General features: G+C 38.7%; 1 protein-coding gene across 1 annotated transcript in view; it reads left to right on the plus strand.

Annotated features, from left to right (window-relative positions):
• The first annotated feature begins 9,178 nt into the window (after nucleotides 1–9,178).
• The window catches only part of SPTLC1 (serine palmitoyltransferase long chain base subunit 1), a 76,074-nt gene continuing 73,056 nt past the window's right edge, over nucleotides 9,179–12,196 (plus strand). The window contains exons 1-2 of the mRNA XM_012773836.2: nucleotides 9,179–9,334; nucleotides 11,723–11,830. Of these exons, the coding sequence (XP_012629290.1) occupies nucleotides 9,278–9,334; nucleotides 11,723–11,830 (165 nt within the window). The 5' untranslated portion in view covers nucleotides 9,179–9,277. The remainder of the gene's footprint in view (nucleotides 9,335–11,722; nucleotides 11,831–12,196) is intronic.

Here is a 12,196-nt window from a genome sequence, read left to right on the forward strand (position 1 = left end):
TTTGGGTTTGGGTTTTTTAGGTTGGAAGACAACAATGGGTGCCACAGGGTGCCAATTCCCTGTTGTGTCCTGGTGGCATATGGGTGGGTGCCAGGCCAGTGCGGACCCCGTCTATCAACTGGTGTCAGAGAGCCCCTTTGCCCAGAGAGGAAGAGACACACTGGAGCTGCTGCAGTGCTGTCAGGTTGCACCTGAGCTGCTTGCTCAGGCCACTGTTGGCCTTAAGGTGCCTAAAGAACTTGAGGCAGGGCACAGGGAGCCCAGTGCAAACTTGACTCGTGGCAGTACCAGGCTCAGAGCTAGGTGGAAATTGTACTTTCTTAACACTCAAGTGGTTTATTTTCTCCCAGTTAGACCCTGGCTGGTACACTGCTTCCAGCGTTGTTCCCACCAGTCAATTCTCAACACAGCAGAAGGAGTAATCCTGGCAAAACGCAAGTCAGAGCATGTCCCTCCTCCATTCAAAACCTCCAGCAGCCACCACATCATCTGGGAAAGGGCAAAGTCCTCAGGGGGACCCACTAGCCCACAAGACATGGCCCCCTACTCACTCCTAACCTCACCACCTGCTCAACTCTCTCTGGCCCACTCCCGTCCAGCTACACAGGCTGCCCCACTCTGTCTTGAACATCCAGGAATGGTCCAACCTCAGGGCCTTTGTATCTGCTATGCCCTCTACCCACAAAGTCCATGGAAGTTGAGAAACTCTTATAGTTATAGTACAAAAGTACAGAGATAACCACTTGATATCTGCATGGCTGGCTCACTCATTTCCATCTGATCTTCAAGTCAAAAGACAGCTTCACAGTAAGGCTTCCCTGGTCATCTTATCTAAAATTCTGGCCTCCTTCCCCAGTTTCAATCGCTTTCCTGCTTTATTTTCTTCTCTCTAGCGTTTATCATGATCCATGCCTTTTACTTATTTAACTTGTTTCTGTCTGGTTGCTTCAGCAGACTATAAGTTCAATGAAGGAAGAAATTTTTTATTATTTTGTTCACTTCCTTATCTCTATTTCCTTAGGCTCATAGTGGGTGCTCAATAAATATTGATTGGGTGAGTAAATAAAAGGAAACTATAGCCTCATGAAAGAGGAGCTGGCTGCTATAAATAACAGTGACATTTTAATAAAAAAACCTCCAATTTATAAAACTCAATAGATGGTTGAATAACAGAATAATCATGACTAGAAATGAATTATTGAGCTGAAACATTGGTCTGGACATTCTCAAAGTTTTGATATCAAAGAATAAAGACAGGGGAAGTAAGTTGCAGGCAGTAAACTTAAGAAATATGTAAGATAGATTCTGAAGATCTAAAATTTGTTTAATAGGAGTTTCAAAAGAGGGGAACACAAAAAATAGATGAGAGAAAACACTCAAAGATATTATTAAGAGTAATTCCACAGAATTGAAGAAAGTTATATAACTACTCACATTGAACGTGCAAAGCAGATACAATAACAAAAACAGAAACAAAACAATTTAAAACCGAGCAAAGAATTTGAATAGACATTTATTTAAAGAATGTATACAAATGACCAATAAACACATGAAAAGATACTCAACATCATTAGTCATTAGGGAAATGCAAATCAAAACCACAATGAGATGTCACATCACAGTCTTCACACAAGGATGGCCATAACCAATAAGATAGACCATAAAAAGTGTTGGTGAGGATGTGAAGATATTGGAGCCCTCATTTTTTGTTAGTGGGAATGTAAAGTGGTCTGGCAACTTTGAAAAGTAGTTTGGCATTTCTTCAAAATGCTAAAACTGGAGTTACCATATAATCCAGCAATTCTACTCATAAGTATATACTCAAGAGAAATTAAAAACAGATGTCCACACGGAAACTTGTACATGAATGTTCATAACAGCATTATTCATAATAGTCCAAAAGTAGAAACAACACAAATGTCTCAATAACTCTTAGCTATGGCCAAGACAACCAAATATTTAACTTTCCTTCCTTTATAGTAGAGGAAGACAATGGGAGTGGTGATTTAGAATGTGTTGAATGAGCCAACTGAATTGCTATATCCACCAAGGAAAAAAAAATGTCACAAAATTAGTGTATTAAAACAATATGGTGCACAATAGCTAAGAAGTGGAAACAACCTAAATATCCATCAACGGATGAATGGATAAAGAAAATGTGATATAAACCTACAATGAACTATTTTTAAGACTTAAAAAAGAACAAGCCAGGCATAGTGGCACAAGCCTGGAGTCTAAGCTACTCTTGGGGGCTGAGGCAGGAGGATCACTTGAGCTCAGGAGTTCAAGGCTGCAGTGAGCTGTGATTGTACTACTGCACTCCAGTCTGGGTGACAGAGTGAAACTCTGTCTTTTCTCTATTTGAAAGGTTAAAAAAAATGAAATCCTATCATATGCTAAAATATGGATAAGCCTTGAGGACACTATGCTGAGTGAAATAAGCCAGTTATAAAATGTCAAATATTACATAATTCCACTTATATGAAATATCTAAAATAGTCAAACTCTTAGAAACATAAAGTTGAATGGGAGGGGTTGGAAGGAGGGGGCAAAGGGTAGGTGTTCAATGGTTACAGAGTTTCAGTTTTGCAAGATGAAAATGTTATAGAAATCTGTTGCACAACAATGTGTACATGGTTAACACTAGTGTACTATACACTCAATAATGATTATAATGGTACATTTTATGATATGTGTTTTTGACCATTGATGAAAAAACCCCACAAACCAATATGGTACAAAATACTTATCTTAGTCCATTTCGGCTGCTATAATAAAATACCATAAGCTGGGTGGCTCTTAAACAACAAAAATTTATTTCTCACAGTTCTGGAAGCAGGAAGTACAAGATCAAGGCACTGGAAAATTCAATTTCTGATAAGGACCTTATTCCTGGTTCATAGACAGCACCCTCCAACTGTGTCCTCACATGGTGGAAGGGATGAGGCAGCTCTCTGGAGCCTGTTTTATAAGGGCACTAATTCCATTCACAAGGGCTCCATCATCATTACCCAAGCACCTCTCAGAGGCCCCACCTCCTAATGCCATCACCTTGGTAATTAGATTTGCAACATGAATTTTAGGGGACACAAATATTCATTCCATAGCACTACCACTTAAAAAATGAACAGTAAAACAAATATTCATTCCATAGCACTACCACTATAAAAAATGAACAGTAAAACATAAACATTTCAATTAGAAAATGGGTAAAAGACATGAATAGACATTTCATCAAAAAGTATATACAGATATTCATTTTTATTTGATGAAAAATAAGCATATGAAAAGGTTTTAGCATCATGAACCAATCAGAAAATTCTAATTAAAACTACATGAGATATAATTGCACACCTATCAGAATGGCCAAAGTAAAAAATTGTGACAACTCCTGGTGAGGATGCAGAGAAACTGGATCACTTATATATTGCTATTGGAAATGCAAATTGATACAACCACTCTAGAAAATAATTTGGCCATCTTTTATAAAACTACCATATGATCCACCAAAAAGTACTCCTAGGCAAGTATCCCAGAAAAATAGACATTGACGTTCACACAAATATCTATACTATACATAAATGTCCATAGCCCCATTATTTGTAATAGCCTAAAACTGGCAACTACCCAAATGTCCTTCAGCATGGACATAGCTAAACAAACTGCAGTACACCCATCCCATGGAATACCATTTGGCAATAAAAAGGAACAGACTACTGATACATGCAACCTCCTGGATGAATCTCTAGGGAATTTTGCTGAATTAAAAAAGTTAATCCCCAAAGATTTCCTATTGTATTTATATCACCTTCTAGAAACACAAAATTATAGAAATGGAGAACAGATTAGTGGGTATCAGGACCAGGGCCTGGGGGCTGAGAAAGGAAGGGAACTGAGTGGAGTGTAGCTATTAATATAACAAGGCAACATGATGGATCCTTGTGGTGAGGGAATGGTCCTGTACCCTGACTGTATCAATGTCAATAACATGGCTGTGATATTGTTCTATAGTTTTGCAATATGCTAACATTGGAGGAAACTGGATATTGATGATATTGATGGTAAAGAGTGCATGAGGCATTTCTGCATTATTTCTTATGACTGTATATGACTCTATAATTATCTCAAATAATTTAATTTTAACATCCAATATCATATTGGCATAGGCACAAACAGATTAATGGAATCTGAGACTCAAGTTATAAACCCTATTAGGTTTGTTTCCCCACAAGCAGACCATGAAACAAGGATTTGTGTAATTACATAAAAGTAATTTATTAGTGAATATCCTCAAGAAAAATGGGTAGGAGAGTGGGAAGTTGGGATGAGGAGGGGAAGGAGGGTATAGTAGGTTGAATGGACCCCAAAATGACATGGCCATGTCCTAGTTCCCATGTGTTTGTGAATTTTATGTGTCAACTTTTGGGCTAAGGAATACATACCTGGTAAAACAACATGTCTAGTATGTCTATGAGGGTGTCTCCTGGAGAGATTAGCATTTGTATTAATAAATAAAACAAGTGGTCCTCCCCAATGTGGGTAGCATCATCCAATCTGTTGAGGGCCTGAGCAGAACAACAAGGTAGACAAAGGATGAATTTGATTCTGTTTGAGCTGGGACATCCATATTCGTCTGCCCTTGGACATTGGTGCTCCCAGTTCTTAAATCTTTAGACTAGGACTCATTTATACCACCAATGTTCTTGGTTCTCCAACTTGCAGATGGCAGATCATGGGACTTCTCAACCTCCATAATCATATGTGCCTATATATATAGGATATACATATGTACACACACACACACACACACACACACACATACACACATATCCTATTGGTTTTGTTTCTGTTTCTCCAGAGAACCCTGACTAATACACTCCAGAACTTATGAATGCAGCCTTATTTGGAAAAAGGGTCCTAACAGATGTAATGAAGAATCTCAAGATGAGATTTTCCTGAATGATCCAGGTGGGCCCTAAGTCCAGTGAGAAATGTCTTTTTAGGAGATGCAGAGGAGAAATATACAAAGAAAGAGAGGGACATGGGAAGATGAGGTAGAAATTAGAGTGGTGAAGCCACAAGCTGAGGAATGCCAGAGCCTGCAGAACCTGGAGGCAGCAAGGAGAGTCTCCTAGAGCCTTTGGAGCAAGTGGGCTCTGCCATCACCTTCATGTTGAGCTTCTCATCTCCAGAAGTAGAATCTTTTTCATGTTTTAAACCACCCAGTTTGTGACAGTTTGTTACAGTAGCCCTAAGAAACTAACACAGATTTTGGTACCAAGAAATGGGATACTGCTATAACAAATATCCAAACATGTAGAAGGTGGCTTTGGAATTGGGTAATGAGTAGAAGTTGGAAGAATTTTGAGATGCTTGAGAGAAAACTCCTAGACTTTACTAAAGAGACTATTGGTAGAAATGTGAATTTTAAAGGCAATTCTAGTGAGGGCACAGAAGGAAGTGAAGAGCATAGTAGAGAACACTTTTATCATCTTAAAGAATTTATACCTCAACATGAGCAGAATGTTATTACAGTAAAAATATGGATGTTAAAGGTGTTTCTGTTGAAGGCTAAGAAGGAAATGAGGAAAGTAGAACTTGTAAGTGATGAAGTTCGATATTTAGATGAGGAAATTTCTAAATGTTGAAAGTATGGCCTGGTTTCTTCTTGCTGCTTATAATAAAACACAGAAGGAAAGAGGTAAATTGAGGAAAGTACTGTTAAGCAAAAATAAACGGCAATTGATGATTTGGGAGTTTCTTGGCCTATCCAGATTGCAAAGGATGCTAAAATTAGCGAATTCACTGTTGAAAAGGAGTGCTCTGGATATAGGGCCAAGGGTATACCTAGACAACTTTTGCTAAAGAGATTTGATGTATGACTAATGGATCCCCTCAACGATCTCAGCAGATCTAGGAATAGATATTGGGTTATCCAGGAAAGATCTGTGCAGGGCCCTTTTGTCTAATGGCATGGATCCTTGTGACATACATGGGAAACTCACAAGCTTTTTGAGAATGTTTTATCAGTAGAAACACTGTCAGCGTGGCCTGAAGGAACAGAGGCAGGACAAAGTAAAAGAGGGCTGTCAGATTTCCACAATTCTACAGGCAGGGCTGATGGAGCTACTTTGCTATAACCATTGTGCTGCCCTTCAAGAAAAAGCAAGAGTGACTACAAGAGCAAAGTCGTGGTCACAGCAGTAGAGAATGAAGGTGCAGCAGCAGAGACCTACCAAGGTGTCATGAGCAAAGAGGCCTACGATGTCATGGGTCCAGAAGATGCAGCTTCAAGCCACAGAAGATTATTTCTCAGGCCTCAAAAGCAAATGAAATTTGCCCTGCTGAATTTCTGACTTGCTCGGGACTAATGACCCCTTTATTCCTTCCATTTTCTCCCTTTTGGAAGGGGAGTGCATATTATACACTTGCCCCACCATTGTAATTTGGAAGTAGATAACTTGTTTTTTAGTGTCTAGTTTCTTGTTTTCTAGTCAACAGATGGACAGGAATTTTGCCCCTGTGTGGATCATTCCCAGAGACTTACCTATTATATTATATTATTTTATATTATATTATATTATATTATTTAGAAAATGATATTTGAAACTTTTTGAATTAATATTTATGATATGTAGATGAAAGTTGAAGTGTTGGGATGGAATGAATGTATTTTTTACATGAGATAGATGTGAATTCGGGAGGCCAGAGAGTTGAATGGCAGCCCCCAAAAGGACATGTCTACATCCTAATCCCTGGAACTTGTGAATGTGGCCCTGTTTGGAAAAAGGTTCCTTGCAGATGTGACTAAGCTAAGGTTCTTGCTTGAAGAGGCAAGGAAGAATTTTTCCCCAGAGCCCTTGGAGAAAATGCAGCCCTGTCAACACCTTTATTTTGGATATCTGGCCTCCAGAAATGTGAGAGAATAAATTTCTGCTGTTTCAAGGCACCCAGATTGCAATCATTTGTCATGGTAGCCCTGGAAAACTAATACAGAAGTCAAGCAAGAGTGCAAAATCAAGCAAAGTCCCACAGGATATCTGTTCCAGTTATCTGCTGCTATATAACTAATCCCAAGACAGTGGCCTAAAACAGTAACAATCATTTCTTTTGCTCACACATTTGGGGTCATCTGGGCTTAGTTAAGCATATCTCACTCAGGGTCTCTCAGGGGTTGTAACCAGAGGTGGCCGGGGCTGGGCCAGTCTTGAAGGTGTCTTCCCTCATGTGTCTGACACCTAAGGACTCAAATAACTAAAGTTTGGAGCAGATGTGGCCCCTTAACCATGTAGTCCCCCATGATTTCTCTACGTGGCAGCAGCATTCTATTGTAGATGCTGTCACAAAGATATTCCCAGCCTTGAGTGAAGGAAACATAGACTACACTTCTTGATGGGTGTGTAAAATAATTCGTACATAGTACCACTGATTCAGAATTGCAGGGCAGGTGGTGAAGTTCACCCCTAAGAGTTGTCTTGCTATGAGGGGCAAGGAAGCTGCAATATTTGTATCCCACCAATCATCAATCACTCATGCTATTAAGTACTGGCCAGGAGAGGATAAATTCTCAAGATAGTTCCAACTCTCCACAAGAGCAGGAAACATGGATCTGGCAGCCTTTGAGGTAGGCCTCTGAGAAATGCAGGTGTGGTCTGTTGGAATGAAAGCGCCTAGGGGAGGCAATGTGCACAAGCGTAGGAATGCATATGAGGGAATGTGGGCAGAGCACTGACATTACAGCTAAATAATGCTAACTCTGGAAACGTAGTATGTAGTCCTAGTGCCATTTCAGAGTATTAGGGAAAGTCAGGATTAGGATTATTCAAATAAATGGCACTCAATAAATTTGTTATTCTTTTGTAAAAGAATAATTAAGTCCCTTACCTCTCATCATACAAAAATATAATTTGCAGAGCAAAGAGCTGTAACAACAGAAAACTGATGTGAGAATGGTAGGAAAGCACAGGTGTGGTGAAGAAGGCCTTTCTAAGCAAGACACAGTCAGAGGCAATAAAGAAGCAGATTGAATCATCACTCCACATAAAATTTGAAATGAAGGCATGACAAAAGAACAGAAACAACTGGACAGAAACTGAATGAAAATAGCTTTCACATATGAAACATGAAAACAATATTCAAAATGCATGGAGTTCCTACAAATCCATAAGAAAAAAATTAACCTATAGAAAAACAGATAAAGAATATGAATTGGCAATCCATAGAAGGTCGGTAAATGCCAATAAACATACAAAAAGTTGCTCAACCTCATGAGTAACCAGAAGCATAAAAGAGAAAGCTCAATTTTATTTCCATTAAATTGGCAAAAAATATTTTAGAAGACAGTTAATATCCATTGTGGACTAGAGCATGGAAACACTTTCAAATATTTGAAATTGGTTGAGCCATTTTGAAGAGCAGTATGACAGTATTTATAAAAATTAATAACGTGCATAATATTTTGACTAAAATTTCACTTTAAAGAAACCAGTCAGAAATACTCAGATATACACAGCAATATATGCGTACAGAACATCAACATTTAGGGTAGTATTATTTGTAAGGGGGGGAAAGGTAGAAATATTGTAAGTGTTCACCAACAGAGAAATGTTTAAATAAAATAGATGGAGACATACACACAACAAATTATTTCAAGAAAATAGTCTTCAGTCATTAAAAATACAAGATACACAGTGAAACAACTGCTAGAAAAACAAATAAGAAAAAAGTAAGTTGCAGATAAAATTACACATGATCATATATTTATGTGGGCCCCAATTATATTTAAGAAATCCAATCCAATTAAGCGTGTGAGTGTGCATGCATGTGCATAGTTTGCATGTGCACACGAAGGCGCTAAAAGGTTCAGCACCAAACTGCTCTATGACTTAATAACCGCAAAGCCTTAGACTATGCTTTACACATTGTAAGTGCTATGTAAGAGTTGGCTGTTTTTGTGTATAGTTCTTTATTTTTTAATCATAATGCACAACTGGATTTCTTATCTCTGTGCTCAACTGACTGCCAAAGCAAAAGCCATTTACTATTACTCCCTCCATCCCGAGTCCAGCAGGGGGCCTGGCACATCAGTGACAAGCCATAAACGATACTTGGAGCATCTGGCCACGTTGAGTCCCACCCGCCAGTCAGTGCGCAAGCGCGAAGAAGCGCGTCCAGTAAGCCGCCCCGCCCCAGCAAAGGCGAAGACGTCACTGAGCCGCGCCGCGGGCTGTTTCAGACGTACCTGTGGCCCGCCTTCCGGAAGAAATTCCTGGAGACGATGGCGACCACGGCGGAGCAGTGGGTGCTGGTGGAGATGGTACAGGCGCTCTACGAGGTGGGCACCGCCGCCCTAGAGGCCCATGACTACACCCAGCCCTGGGGAGGGTAGGACGGCGCGTGTGGATTTGTGGAGGCCTCAGCCGGGTTGGCTCGGTCCCGCCCCACAGCGACTCAGCGTCTCTCGCTGGAAGAGATCCTGGGGGCTCCCAGTCCCAGCGGCAAAGTGTAAGAAGGGACTGGCGGCCGGTTCCCGATTCCCGGTTCCCGGTTCCCGGTCTTCGGTCCTGTCGGAGCGCAGGAAAGGAACACGTGGGAGGGGGCGCGGGAAATCGAGTGATTTAGGATTTAGGAATAAAAAATAGTTTGTCATTCTTCCGCATAGATCCCATTTTCTTTCATATAAAGATACAGCTATTTTAGTAAATTTGTAAAGAAAGAAGAGCTAACAGTTTTTTAAAAGGCTAGCTATTTCAGATAATATGCACTTACAATGTCAGAGAATGTTCATTTAACACCTGATATTCCCCGCGCCGTCCTGTAGCACTTTCTGCGCCTTCTATTTACGAGGTACAGTAGTCCCTAACCATGTATGGCTATTATTTTTAACTTAAATAAAAATTTAAGTAGCCACATGTGAATAGTGACTACTGTATTGAACCGCACAGACAAGAAACAGGTAAAAGGCCCTGTGGTTTTTAGAACATACATTCATTTAAAGTGAATTTTACTTTTCTTTTGATAATTTTTTAGTGAAACTTAATAGTACTGTTTACTGGCAGGCTTAAGGATGGTGTCTTCCATTGCAAGACATTGAGGAATTATTTTCTCGAAAAATAGCTAAGAAAGCAATTGTGGCTCTCTCCTGTCCTCACATATTGTTTAAGTAATGTGCAGTATTAGTTTAATTCAATCAACTAGAAGGGCCACTAAAATGGAATGATTTTTTTAAGTGATTTTTTTTAGAAGTTAATTGTCTTATGTCTTATGTTGCTTGCTCCCTTTTTGAAGACTGTTTGACTGGGTAACTTCTCATACTCTGAAATTGTCCAACAGTGAGACTTGGGAGAACACCTCCTGTATATTACATTTCCTAAGGAGGAAAAGAAGTGGCATTTGTGATTTTTATTAATTCTAGATAAATAGTTTCTCAACTTTTCTTATAGTGATTTCTTTGTGGTACAGGCTGTTTAACTAGTGGCTTGGGCAGATGTTTGCCTGCTAGAATCCAATTATTTAGAAAACTAAAAGGGTATTTAGACTTATTCCTCAATGAATTATATTCAAGAGGATCAGAAAATTTTAAAAATCATCTTAAAGAGACTTCTTGACCTAATTCTGATGTGCTTTGTATGTAGAACTTGAGGAGTCTTGTATAATGTACCCCAAAAAGAAATAACTGTGTGTGTATGTAGCATATGTATATGGTTTAAAGTTAGTTATGCATTGACTTGAAGGTTTGCATACAAATTTGTCAGCAGTTTTCCAGTCTCCAAATTCTGATTTGTTTTTTAAATGTGAATCATTATCATTTTCTTTCTTTCTAATATTTGAAAATAATTTGTGTTTACATTTCCAAATGCCTCTTTTATGTGATTTTTCCAAGGGTAACCAATTGGAGTAGAGTACTCCATGACTGACTGGGGGTTTAGTTGATATCTGAAATCTTCCACGTGTACAACACTAATGTCTGTTTACATAAAACAAAAAAGTCAGCCTAGCCTTTATCCAGAAAACATACAGTTGAAAAGAAGATCTGAGGATAAAGTATCTTTATGCCTATTGAGTGGAAAACACTATATACTTTTGGGGAACTGTGGTAGAAACAAGACCTTCTATTCCTTTAAGCATTTAAACATTATCACATTTTTTTCCTCTGCCATATCCCAAGAAGGATTAAAAGAAGTTTATCAGGGATTCAGAGAGTGCAAGATGCACAGAACTTTAAGAATTGTGGAAACTGGTTTCCACATGACTGTATTAACTTATCTATGGTTAGATGAAATTGATAGAAGGCTTGTTAAGCTGTGAAATGTTTTGTTATAGTCATTTCCCACAGGTAAAAATTTAAATTACCTAAAGGATCTGATAGTTGATATTGTTTTAGATATTGAGGTTCTGTGTTGGATTTTATTTTTTAAATTTTAATTTTTATTCCTGCAGAAGTTTTTTTTTTTTTCTTTTTTTTTTAGGGGAGTTAATACAGTTGTATAGAAGTTTTAAAAGCTGAAAATATTAGAGGTTTTTCATATGAAGAAGAAATTGCCTGCTATTAGAAATGGGAAAAGGAATAAGTAGAAATTAAGGGAGCTTTGAAAGTAAATTGTAAGAAGTAATAGGTTAAAAGTCATGGGAGGCAGTATATGCAGGTGTTAAACTTTTATGTACAGGTTTTGGAAGTGTATGTTTCATTTCTTTTATTGTTTTATTTTTGATTTACTCTTAGGCTCCTGCTTACCATCTTATTTTGGAAGGAATTCTAATACTCTGGATAGTCAGACTCCTTTTCTCTAAAACCTACAAATTACAAGAACGATCTGATCTTACGGTCAAGGTAAGACACTAAATCTCTATTTTATTACTTGATGTGTCATTACAGTTGCTACATTTTTCCAAAAGAATTTGTTGTGGCTCAACTATGTTATGTTAAAATGTTTTCTGTAGTGTAAGGAAATCAAGGGAAATGAAATATCAGGGTAGGCAAAATAAGGGGAAAGCTAGGGATATAGTCAATACCTAGAGGAATACCGTAGTTTGGCCCTGTGTACTTTGCTAGGGGTGAGTAGCCATTTCACAGATAGATGGAAGCATGGACAACTACTGTATTGTGAATGTTCATATGAAGGTTACAGGAGTTGCTCGGGAAAAGTACAACTGTTTCTGAAGCCTGAGGGAAAGTTTCCCCTGTGGTCTTCTTAAA

The sequence above is a fragment of the Microcebus murinus genome, chromosome 12 (assembly GCF_040939455.1).
Source record: "Microcebus murinus isolate Inina chromosome 12, M.murinus_Inina_mat1.0, whole genome shotgun sequence".
NCBI classification, from domain to species: domain Eukaryota; kingdom Metazoa; phylum Chordata; class Mammalia; order Primates; family Cheirogaleidae; genus Microcebus; species Microcebus murinus.